The sequence below is a fragment of the Equus quagga genome, chromosome 12, assembly GCF_021613505.1.
Source record: "Equus quagga isolate Etosha38 chromosome 12, UCLA_HA_Equagga_1.0, whole genome shotgun sequence".
In the NCBI taxonomy this organism is placed as follows: domain Eukaryota; kingdom Metazoa; phylum Chordata; class Mammalia; order Perissodactyla; family Equidae; genus Equus; species Equus quagga.
This window is the reverse complement of record NC_060278.1, coordinates 66,979,015-66,992,140: the sequence shown is the minus strand read 5'-3', so window position 1 is coordinate 66,992,140 and position 13,126 is coordinate 66,979,015. Positions and strand designations below refer to the sequence as shown.

Sequence of the window (13,126 nt, the reverse complement as noted above, 5' to 3'; positions counted from 1 at the left end):
TTTCTTGAATGTTAATGCCTGGAGAGGTCCTGAACTCAAAATGATAAGGAATGGTTTAACAAGTTATACTGTATAAACATGAATCATGTTTTTGAAGAAAAATGTAATTTTTTTTTTTTTTTTGGCAAGGAAGAGTGGCCCTGAGCTAACATCTGTTGCCAATCTTCCTTTTTGCTTGAGGAATACTGTTGCTGAGCTAACATCTGTGCCAATCCTCCTCTATTTTGTATGTGGGACACTGCCACAACTTGGCTTGATGAGCAGTGTGTAGGTCTATGCCTGGGATCTGAACCTGCGAACCCCAGGCTGCTGAAGCAGAGCACACGAAGTTAGCCACTATATCACCAGGCCAGCTCCTGTAATAACGTTTTTGTTATAAACAAAAACAAAAACCAGAACGAAAATTGTATATACTTTTGTAAAATGTATTTATCCACAGAAATAAGACTATATATTAATATTGGTTATCCCCATGGGATGGTGATGTTAATTCTCTTCTATTTTTCTACATTTTTCATATTTTGTATAATTAAACCAGTATCATTTTTATAAAGAGAGTAACTAAAACTACTTAACACCTTATTCTTTAACATCCTGTAGTAATATTCTACATATGCATTAAATGAAATAACTTCTGCATTTATAAAACGACTAAACTGTAGTACTATCATTTATTCTTTGATAATGAAATGTACTTTGTCTAATCACCTAATTTTTGTTCCAGGATATGTTCAGCAGCTAACTGCAACATGGATTTTATGTGAAATGATAAATTAATTTTCCCTATTAGAATAGAAGGTGACGTGGCAGCAGGACGTACCTTTGCTAGTTTGTACCAGAGTTCATAGAGATAGCCAAAAACCTTGGCATGAATCTTAGGTGACTGGATATTATTCACATCTCCAAGAATTCCCAGGACTCTTCTCCACAACACAGCAGCCGAGTCTGGATGCCAACCAGCGAGGGTCCCTCCAGCGACGATGCTACAGTCATCTGCAAGGCATTCGCTGCTATCTGCGGAGGGAAACATGCCAACCCCATAAACACAACCTTGATTCCATCATCACAACCTGTCTTCTTTAATGCAAATTACCTATGTTTGAAAATTTAAGTATTCAGAGTAAACCAATTAAGATGAAAAGTGTGAAATGGCTGATAATTTGAAAGGACAGAAAAGCAGGATCAATGAAGAGAGGTCAAATGATTTTGACTCTTCAAACAAAAAGGGCAACCACCTAGAGATGACAAAAACAGTTTCTGGAGACCCTGTGAAGGGTTTTACAGAACAGGGGTGGGGAAGGAGGAGAACGGTGAGCAGCATGGGTAGAGAGCCAGGCCGTGAAAAACAGGCAACCAGGGAAAGTCTCATTGCCAAAGCGACATTTGTGGTGGTTGTTATTGTTAACTCAGGTTTATTTGGGTATAATTTGTTTACAATATATTTTATCCTTTTTAGATTCAAGGAGTTTTAAGAAGTGTATACAATCATGTAACTGTCACTATAAACTGCCACCATAATTGAGACATGGAACAGTCTCATCACTACAATTGTGCCCCTTTATAGTGAGGCCCCTACCCCTATTCTCTGCTCCTGGCAACCACTGCTGTTTTCTGTGCCTATAGTTTTGCCTTCTCCAGAATGTCATATAAATGAAATCCTACAGTATGTAGCCTCTCTGTCTGGTTTCTTTCACTTAGCATAATGCATTTGAGATTCATCCATGTGGTTAGACGTATCAGTCTGTTCCTTCTCACTGCAGATCAATATTCCGTTTTGCAGATGTATCATAGTTTATCTATTCACCCACTGAAGGACCTTTGGATAGCTTCCTGCTTTGGGTGATTATAAATAAAGCTACCATAAACATTCATTTGCAGGTTTTTATGTGATATGTTTACATTTCTCTTTTTTAAGACTAGAATCACAAAATGGCATACATCATTTCTTTGCTTATTCTTTCCTTTTTCTCGGACCACATCCAATTAGTGGCTGCCTGAGAGACAGGCATGTCCTTACGTATCTGAAAACGTTTGTTCCCTAACTTGTGATTCCTAGTCTGGTTGGGTATAGAATTCTGTGTAGGAAATGCTTTGCTCCACTTTCCTATAGTTTCCCTCGTAATTTTAAAGTCAGCAGCATTCTGACACTTGAAATATTTTAATAAAAAGTTATTAACTCTGGAAAATTTTTGTATCCTCTTTTTACACCTAGTATTCTGAAACCTCATGATGGGCCTGGGTATTATCCATTTTCCACCACTGTGTTTGGCACTCATTAGGTCTTGTCAACTACATGAGGATTTCATGTTCTTTAGTTCCATTTTTTCTCTTTCTTGACCTTCTATTTGAGGTTCAATGTCTCACACAGGTCCTTATTTTCTGATCTTTTCACTCTTATTTCTCATGTTTTTGGTCTTTGTTCTACTCTGTAAATGCAAAGTGGATGTCTCCAACTTTGTCTTCCAATCCATCCATTAACTTGATTTTATTTCTGCCGTCATATTTTAATACCCCAAATCTCTTTCTTGTTCTCAGTCCATTTTGATACTCTTGGTCCTCATTTTATGGATGCAATTAATCTTCTCTCTCTAAAGATATTAACAGCTTTTAAAATTTTATTTCTTCCTGCAGTCTCTTAAGATGTTGTCCACCCTACCTCACCCCTATATTCTCATATTTGTCTCATATTTTCATATTAGGTGTCTTCTTCAAATGGCTGGGGATCTTTGGCTATCTGCTCATATTTAAGAACAGTCCACAAAAGAGATGAATGGAAGCTTAGTCCACAGGCATGGTCTTTGGTGAGTTTCACCATATTCTTGGAGAATCTCAGACATATGTATCTTTAGGGTTTTTTCCTAGAACTCAAATTCCAGGAAAAAGACTTGATCCTGCTCAGAGTATGCAAACTCTAATTTAGTCCCTTTGTTTTCAAGACTACACCTCTAGACTGGGCTGTGCATTGGTGACTGGAGGCTAGAAACCTCCTAATTTACTCTCTCCATCTTCTAGGGTAAAGTTTTAATTACTTAAATAGACTTAACAAACAGTCTTCCTGTTTTTAGCCCATTACCTTCTACCATCTCATATGGGCAATTTTCTAACCCTTTTAGGAAACCTACAATAACTGTAGTCAGGTTGCTTCTTAGCTTTCCCACGACTGACATAGGATTCAGTGTTCTTGGGTCTGCTGATTCCTTTACCACGTCATCTGTTTGGAACTTTTAACAGTTGGTTGCTACTATCGTTTTTCCTGCCATCTTTGTCCTTGTAGATTATGTCTAATTTAACATAAGGCCATTAATGTGGTGTTGGTGAGGTTTGGGGAACAAGTGGGGCTATCTGTGTTTGTCCATTCTACTATCTTTGACTGGATTTTTTAAACGCCTCTGTCAGTCATTTCTTTAGCTTATTTTTAAAAGTCAATTATTTCATTTTCTTATTTGATCATTTTTAGTTTTAATGCATTTATTTTAAATTTGACAACTTTTTCCTGAATTACGTTTTTAAAAATAAAACTTTATTTTTTAGAACAGTTTTGGATTTATAAAAACTTGCAAAGATAGTACAGAGAGTTCCCATATACTCCACATCCAGTTTCCCCATTACTAATATCTTACATAAGTATGGTACACTTGTTACAATTAATGAACCAATATTGAAACATTATTGTAAAGTCTATACTTTATTTGGATCTCTTGAGCTTTTAACCTAATGACTTTTATCTGTTCCAAGATTCCATCCAAGATATCACATTACATTTCAGTGTAATGTTTTCTTAGCCTCCTCTTGGCTGTGACAGTTTCTCAGACTTTCCTTGTTTTAGATGACCCCGACAATTTTGAGGAGTACTGATTGTATATTTTGTAGAATGTTCTTCAATTGCATTTGTCTGATGTTTTTCTCATGATGGATTATTATATATATTTTTTGCTTTTGCATTTCTGAAACGAACTTTTCTTAGCTCTAATGTATGAACTTCTTCCAGTATTCTTGGATTTTGTTTGCTAACGCTTTATTTAGGATTTTTACTATTATATGCTTTTAAGTGAGATGGATTCTAATTTTCCTTTTTTGTTGTTGTTTTTTTTTGAGGAAGATTCTCCCTGAGCTAACATCAGCTGCCAATCCTCCTCTTTTTGCTGAGGAAGATTGGCCCTGAGCTAACATCCATGCCCATCTTCCTCTACTTTATATGTGGGACGCCTACCATAGCATGGCTTGATAAGCAGTGCATAGGTCTGTACCCAGCATCCAAACCCACAAAACCCTTGGCTGCTGAAGCGGAACATTTGACCTTAACCGCTGTGCCACTGGACTGGACCCTAATTTTCCTTTTTTAATACTCACCTTGTCTGGTTTTATTATCAAGATATCACAAGGTAAATAACAGAAGTTAGGGAGCTTTCCTTCTTTCTAGTGCCTGGAATAGGTTGGAAAAGATAGTTTCTCTTTTATTTGAAGCTTCAGTAAAACTAAGAATTGTACTTTATTTTATAAATCTATTGAAGTAACCTACTCTATAGATATATGCTTTTAGCTTTATAAGTCCTTTTTTATTAACTTTTATATATTATTCTGCCATTTTTCCTAATTTTTTGACTCGGACACACAGATTAATATTTTTCTCTTCTAATATAAACACCTAAAGCCATATATTTTCCTTCACATAAAGTTCAGCTACATTCTAGAGCTTTTGCTATGTAGTTTTCACTACAGTTCAGGTTGAAATACTTTTTAATTCACAATTTGATTTCTTTTTGAACCTTATTTGAAGTGGTTTTTAGTTTCTTAATGTATTTTTCTTATCTTCTTAATTTATTTCATCACATTCACAGAATGTGGTATAGTTTCAAATCATGGACATTTGTTGAGACTTGCTTAACAATCTAATTGGTCAGTTTCTGTAAGTGTTCCATTGCATTTAAAAATCACACATATTTTTAAATTAAGTTCAAAGTTTTATATATATATACTCTCATATCTCTATTCAATCAAGATTAATTGTATTGTGTAAGTCTTCCCTATTCTAACATTTTTTCTGCTTAACTCATCAATTAATGAGAGTTAATATTAAAATGTCCTACTATGATTATTGTTTTACCAGTAGTTCCTTGTAATTCTGCTAAATTTCACTTTATATATCTGGAGGCTTTGAAGTTCATTATAAATTCAGAATTACTGCTTCACTAATAAGTGATTTTGCTTTAAAGTTTATGTGACTGACATAGATATAGGTAGACCAGTGATCTATCTTCCTTTCTTCATATCTATCAATGTTCTTATTTACTCACTTAGGATCTCCCTATACATTATGTATTAGTGGTACCTCTTATAAACATCATATGGCTGGATTTTATTTCTTCAATCTAACTGCAAGTTTAAATTGTTTATATTTATTGTAGTTGCTGATTTACTTGATTTTATTTCCAACACCTTACTTTAGGCTTTCTGTTTAAGTCACCTTTGCTTTGCTTCTCTTTTGAATCTTTGGAGGGAGTTTAAAGGGTTGTATTCCACCTCCACCACTAATCTCCTTTACCTTATACCCTTTGTTATTAATGTAATCTTTCTCAAAGTTCTATTCCTCACCCCACACAAATAAAGAGAGACTGATTTCTAGGCAACTACCAACCTTCACTGAGTGTCATTTTGAGTATATATGTTGTTGGTGTTTTTAAGGCCAATCAAAGAAACTGAAGTACAATCTATGGAAGTGAGGAACTCAAGAAGAGGAATGACAAGAGCCAACAAGGAGCAAGAAGGAGTGAATGTGACAAGCAGCCAAGGCAGATCCAAGAATGGTTCTGTATCCTTCCAACACTGCACCTACAACAGATGCTAACAGCTTACTATATTAGTTATAGAAAGATCCCAAGACCCTGAAACAAAGGATTCAGTAAGGATGGCACACAGTGTCACGGAAAGGCCTTCCCAAACACAGGAGCATGTTCCTTCTTAGAGGAAAGCCTATCTGTATTTCACACATAAGTATCATATAATGAATTGGGAAGACAAATTAAAATGTGCAGCTATAATCTGAGCTGGAATTCCTACACACTGTGCCTGAAAGACAAGAGGTATAGAGAACAAAAGCTTAATTATGAGCCTTCTGGGTTCTCTGAGTTTTATCAAGCCTCAGAAGAGTGACTTGTCCTCCTAATGTTTGATCTGTAAAATAAGTGCAGTATCAAGCATCTGTCAGTCTGAGAGGGTATGCTGAAGCTTTAAATAATGCTTATAAATCAACATAAGCCCTCAAGTATAATATGGCATTTAGTCTTCTCATAAAGAATGCCATGATGTCTTTAATCCCCTGAGGGGTAAAAAAATGTAAGAGGATTAGATGATTTACAGCTTTGTTTCATCCCCTATCCCCATCCCCCAAATGCAGCCATCCAAAACAGAGACTAGCCCCCAATGTTCCAATCATGCTGGAACTTGCTTGAGTAGCAACTCCAAGTAAACATCGGCTACGTATCTCATCACCTGCACCTCCTTGTTACCTGCCAACTAATACATTCTCAGTTATGCAAAGATCCCATGTAGAAAATCTATTTCAATACTACTTTGTTCTCAGGAAAATTTATACATCAATGATAAAATCCTAGGTAACATCCTTCATCACATTATCAAAACATGTTGAGTCTTTAGAAGTATTTGAAATGACTGCACACTCAATATTACTGTGAAAAAAAATTTTTGAGTTGTATATTTTTGTCCAAAATTATTCCACTGATGGCATAAGTAACAGAACAGATGCTGACATTTTACATGTAGATGACTCCTCAGTGAAGCAGCACTTAATTAAAAATGGGGATTTGAGAGATTCCAGAAAATTTCATGTTCACCCTAAAACTGCCAAATATTTAGTTTATTTTCTTTTTCATGAGCAGGCTAGTATGCTAGCCTAGTATCTTTTCATTTCATTATTACTAAATGCTACAGGGGCATATAAAAATTTTTATTAAAGTGGAAAGTCTTGCAAACAAATACAACTATATCATCTTTCTCAAATCACATACATGATTTTAACAGAGCAATCTAAAGTTTAGAACATTGAAAATATGCAAAGGATTTTAGCCATGAAATAAGTCTTGGTAAGTGGTAAAACAGGCACTTGTGACCAAATCATGATTTCACATGACTGCAATTTTATGTAGGTTTGGTAGAATGTTGAAGAAACATAGCCGGCACTTTGGAAATGAATTTCTCTTTTGATTTGAAAACTAAACAAAAGGGGGGCTGGCCCCGTGGCCGAGTGGTTAAGTTCGCGCGCTCCGCTGCAGGCTGCCCAGTGTTTCGTCGGTTCGAATCCTGGGCGCGGACATGGCACTGCTCGTCAGACCACGCTGAGGCAGCGTCCCACATGCCACAACTAGAGGAACCCACAACGAAGAATACACAACTATGTACCGGGGGGCTTTGGGGAGAAAAAGGAAAAAATAAAATCTTAAAAAAAAAAAAAAAAACTAAACAAAAGGCACAAACCCAAAGGCTCAGTTGAAACACCTTAATTGCGGGACCAGAAAAATCAAGCACACACTTTGATGGTGAAAGTAGAGAAGCACCAGGCTGGTGTTCTGTTGACCACCACTATGGCCTGACTGTCCTCTCTTTCCTCATCTGCTTTCCAGGGACATACGTGGTTCATTTCAAAGATTCTAAAGGTGAGCAACCAATCCCGTGATAGTTATTACTGTTATTTTTCTTTATAATATTCATGTCTTCAAAGCAGACAAAAGCCTTCAAAGCTTGGTGAAAATGCCAAAAATGTGTACAGTGGCAGAGAACACCGACAAACCACTCCTGCAAAAACCATTTTGGTGGCAGGTAACAGTGAATGCAACTCATGTGCACAGCTACAATTAAAAGCAGAAGTGGTAAAAGGATTTCTGTAACAATCTTTGGAGGCAGGGCTGTGACAAACATACTAAAGAGATTTTAAAACTGAATCTTACGTATTTTTTACTAAAAAAAGGTTAAAATTTAATTGCTGTTTTTAGCTAAATAAAACAATAGCCTACAGCTTAAAGCTTACTCATTCATTGATTTGGGTATTTACTGAATGTTCTTCTCTGGCCATGCAGACACCATTCTAGGAGCCAAGAATCAGCTAGGAACACGACTGACGACAACCCCCCACCCCACAAGCTTATATTCCAGTGGTGGGAAACCACTGACCCTCTCCTAACTAAACCAAAATGGTAGATACTATTTCTTACTGAATCTTATCTTAAAATGTAGCACTGATCTGAAAGGAATCTGGAAAGGAAAGAACACCAAAACTGGCTTTTACCCTTCAGGGTTCTGCTAACCCGTGGAATTCTTTTTTTTTTTTCCTGAGGAAGTTTGGCCCTGAGCTAACATCTGTTGCCAATCTTCCTCTTTTTGTTTGAGGAGGATTGTCACTGAGCTAATATCTGAGCCAATCTTCCTCTATTTTATGGGGGATGCTCCCACAGCATGGCTTGACAAGCAATGCCAGGTCCATGCCCAGGATCCAAACCTGTGAACCCCGGGCCGCCAAAGCGGAGCACGCGAACCCAACCACTATGCCACCGGGCTGGCCCTTAACCCATGGAATTATTAAAGATTTCTTTGATAATGAAAAGAAAGCTTTAATTATACTGAAGTTGAATTAATGATTGATACCTTTCTTATGGGTAGCTTTGTTTGTGTGTGAGTCTCATTTAAGAAAACTTTCACTAATCCAAGGTCTCAAACATATTTTTAGAAGATATTTTCTTCCAAAAGTTTTTAAATTTTCCTTTTCTTATTGAAGGATTTTATCCATCTGGAATTGACGGTGGGCATGGAGTGAGGTAGGGATTCTATTTCATTTTTTTCCATATGGCTAAATACTTGTCCCGTTGGCATCTGTTGAACAGCACTTTCTCTCCTTGTCAGATCTGGAGTGCCACCTTTCATCTATCACAACTCCAAGCCTGTGTGGATTCAGTATCTATTTTCTACTCCATTCCTTTAGTCTATTTGTCTGTCCCTGTGGTTAAAACTTTCTTTAAATAAACCACATAGCACTTATCACATTATTTGTGGCTATCAGCATAAATGTCTTATCTTCTGCCCTCTTACTAAGCTCTTAAGTCAATCGTGGCTATGGTTTATTCATCTTTTTATTTCTTACAGCAACAAAATCAGTATTCTAGATTGTAAGCTTATTTGCTAAATAAGAGATAAGGTCAACAGCAATCCTGATTCTTAGGTATAGAGTCATAAATATTCCCTTCTCCAAAATCATTACCTCAACAGAACAAAATTTATGTATGTATTAACTATATTTTCTTATTTTCTATATTGATGCTCTTGCATCTGGGGCCTCCTTGACAATAAAAGGACTGCCCTTCCCAGGGTTAGCTAATTTCTAAAGATAGCAAATAACTCACCGGGAAGTATGCTAATTCCTAAAGATAGCAAACAACTCACCGGGAAGTGTGCCTTTCATATGTAAACCCAGCAATCCACAATCTTACCTCCCAACTACCTCCTTTATCTAGTGCCTACACAGCAAACCAACATCCTCCCCAACCCCCCTGCCCTAATAACCCCAGGGTCTGGTACCAGGCAACCAGGGATAGCATCTATATAGGCTCCAGAGTCTGCTGAAATTATTCAAACTAGCCAATCCTAAATCTGTTTAGCCTGCTCTGCCTTGTCTTTCCCAGGGAAATGACAATAAACGTTGTTCCCCATGTTTTCCCCTCTCTCCTTCTGCCTCCTGACCAGCCTTGGTGTTTCCCCATGTGGTCTCCCTGCACGGCATGCTATGCCTCTGTTTCTAGGGACCTGTGAGTATAAACTTCTTCCTTCATGACAATCATTTTCATGTCTGCATGTCTTGCCATACCTGATTAAGACAAATCCCAGGTACATTTTGAAATAATGTGCAATAAATTTAGCTGCTATTTTCAGCAAACGTGAAGTGATTTAAATGAGAAAGCAAATATAAAACTAAACTGTTAGTTTGCTAGTGATGAAGGAATTTAAGATTTTACAAGCAGTTTATTATTCTAAGCATTTGATAATTGGCAGGATTATTCAATGAGAAACAAGAGATACACTCAAATTGTTTGATCAGTCTCTTTGCATGTCCTAAAGATTAGGCTCACACAAGTTTTATTTTGTACGTTTACGAAGAAATTGTTCTCTTAAGAACAGAAAGTTAAATTCAGAACTGTGATAATCCTTAAACCTTATCATATTACAGTTTGTCCTTTTCACAGATGACAAGATGAACTATTGAACTGAGCGTACTGATTCTCTATACTAGTATTTCAAAGAAGAACTAAGTATTTGGAGGAATTAATCACACTATAGAGTGCATCATATAAAATTACCTCACAGAAGTTTATTCAATTGAGCTGTCCCATGCATACTCTGAAATGGGATCAAAACTAATCTTTCCAAAGGACAGACAAAAGAAGTAATCACCCAATTTTTTTTTCTTTTCAATAAAAATAATTAAAACTAGTTCTTGTTTAAGTAAATTCAGCTTACTAAAAATTCAGTATTGCCTTTGATAGTACCATAATGAGGATTCCCCTTGGATAATCTGTATATTGGACCCAAAGAAGCCGTTTATTCCATAAATGTATTAATGATTCTCAAATAGTTTAAAGGGGTCTGCAGTTGTAATTTTAACAGCAACGTAGTAGAAAGGAGTAGACATAACACTGAAATTGGAGTCAACACACTGTGGAAGCCAGTTCCAACTCTGGCACTTACTTTCTAGTTAGACCATATGATTTCTCTGGGTCTTAGTTTCTCTATCTTTAAAACAGAATTTGTAAGACTTGGCCTGTTTACCATACAGAATCAAAGAGGATGCCTTAGAGTTCTTTGTAAACTATTAAATCTCTTATAAATTATAGTATTATTATTCAAAATCATTATATGTATCTACACATCATTATATATAGAGAGAATTTTAAATCATTTTTAAAAGAACCAAAAATTTGAGAAGCATAAATTGCTACCCAATAATTTATCAAACTAAGCACACGATTTTGTTAATCATTTTCTCATTGACTTTGCAAGGTTTCTACCATGGGCAGATTTGAATACATAGACCAAAAAATGTCCATTGTCTTTTAAAGACAGCACTACAAAGGCAATAATACATTACTCACATACAGCTGACTGGTTTGTTTTTCTTTGTTTATTATTCTACTCTTAATTAATTAAAATGCACACATTAAACACACATTAAGATCATGCTTCTTGGTCTTAACTATCTCATACATAAAAGATTTTATCTAATACCATTTTTCTATGTAAATTTTATGAAGTTTTAATGTTACTCCATCAGGGATTTCCAAAAACATCAAAGACTGGTTAAATTTTATATCATAATTAATAGAAACCAAAGTTTGCTTAGTTAAAAAGAACTAAGGTAAAATTTTTAGCCTTTATTTATAATTTTAACTTTTAGCATTTTAATAACACTTTTTACTCAACATGGGCTAATTTGTTGTTTTCATAAAAGATATTGTATGTAAGCATGGATATGGTGGACCAGGAAGGACTTGGCTATGGTCAGCATTTCCCACACTGAGTTCTTCAGAACACTAGTCTCTCTCGACAACTATCAAAATAAAAAACCACCTGTCTTTGGTGTCCCCCTTCTCATCAGTCCTGTCATACAGGTGAAGGAGCTGAGCTTTTGAGAGGTTCACTTACCCACAGTCAATGTGCACGTGCATGTGTGTGCATGTGAATAGCTAAAACTGCAGAGCACTTCCTACACACACACTGTTCAGTGCACTTGACTCATGTGTTCACTCATTATTCCCCCAGCAACCCTATAACAGAGACTATTAGTATTCCCATTTTCCAAAAAAGGAATAGAAAGAGATAGAGATTAACTTGCTCAAGGTCACCCAGCAATTCCTTGGCAGAGCCCAGATAGAGACCCAGAAACTTTGGTTCTGTAGTCCATTCATGCATCTCAGAAATACAATACTCAGGGGGGGAAAGTTGCAAAAATTACAAAATATGACACCATTTTTCAAAAGTTTAAGACCAAAATTAAAAGATATATTATTGAGGATCAGATATATATGGTAAAACTATAGAGAAATCAAGAGAATTATTATATTAAAAAATTGGGCATAAGATCACAGAATGATAGGAAAAGGAAAGGAACTTGAGAAGGGGCTTTCAAGAACCTTACTGGTTTGGGAGGTGTTTTATTTCTTAAGGTGGGTAGTAGGCTCACTGATGCTCATTTTATTATAATGGCCCATAACTTATGTATATGTCGCAACTTATCTTGTATGTATCAAATATTTTACAGTAAAAATTAAAGAAAATATTAATCAATAAGCTATTCAAACTCTTTAACTTATCCTGGATTTATGGCACACGTAGGTTGGATAAACCACTCTTCTGTTTTTCCAGAGTAAAGCAAATTTGGTCAGGGACAGCAAAAGCTTGGCGCGAATATCAGCACTTCCTCCCATGATGGACAGTGGTTGTCGGCATGGCACACTTCTGCCCACATCCAGCCACTGTTTTAGAACCCTTTCCAAAAAGGACTCTGGGAATTAAGAACTAATTATGAACAAGTGGCTGGGGCTGCCATGCCAGTTTGGTTGGAGGCGGCACCTCCATCACCATTGTGCTAAAGGAACCCTGAAGTTCTTGCAACTAGGAAACTCTGGGATCTCCTAGTGGTTAATACTGGTGCCTACTTTTCAAAGACACAGTTACCTGTTAAGTTTGAAGCATCGGTGGGACTCAGTTGTAACCAATGGCGGGCATCGGAGTCTGCCACAACATCTGTAGGAGTGTTCAGTTCTGGGTCTTCCTCATAGGTCTGCCATGGGCTCATGGACAGCTCGGCCTCACCATTATAGCCCAGAGCTGTGTCACTGCTGACACTTTCACCTGGCACAATGGAAGAACCAAAGTCTGAGATAACTAATAACTGGGAATCAGAATGTTCACAATTACCAATACACAGTAACTAAACAGCTGACACAGCAGGAGTCATTCAGGAATAGGGGCTCAAAAGGTGCCTGTCTGGGGTTCCTGGTCAATGAAACAAAGCTTTCAAGTGCAGGGCATTAATAGTAGTCATGAGCTCCACTACATATCACTCAGG

The 13,126-nt window shown here is 36.7% G+C and overlaps 1 protein-coding gene across 6 annotated transcripts in view; it reads right to left on the bottom strand.

Annotated features, from left to right (window-relative positions):
- Positions 1 to 13,126, bottom strand: part of RALGAPA2 (Ral GTPase activating protein catalytic subunit alpha 2) — a 323,368-nt gene that overhangs the window by 176,710 nt on the left and 133,532 nt on the right. For all 6 annotated transcript variants that reach the window (XM_046679548.1, XM_046679547.1, XM_046679546.1 and 3 more), the window contains 2 exons: positions 12,733 to 12,909; positions 821 to 1,014 (listed from right to left, as the gene is read on the bottom strand). In XM_046679548.1, coding sequence (XP_046535504.1) covers positions 821 to 1,014; positions 12,733 to 12,909 — 371 coding nt within the window. The remainder of the gene's footprint in view (positions 1 to 820; positions 1,015 to 12,732; positions 12,910 to 13,126) is intronic.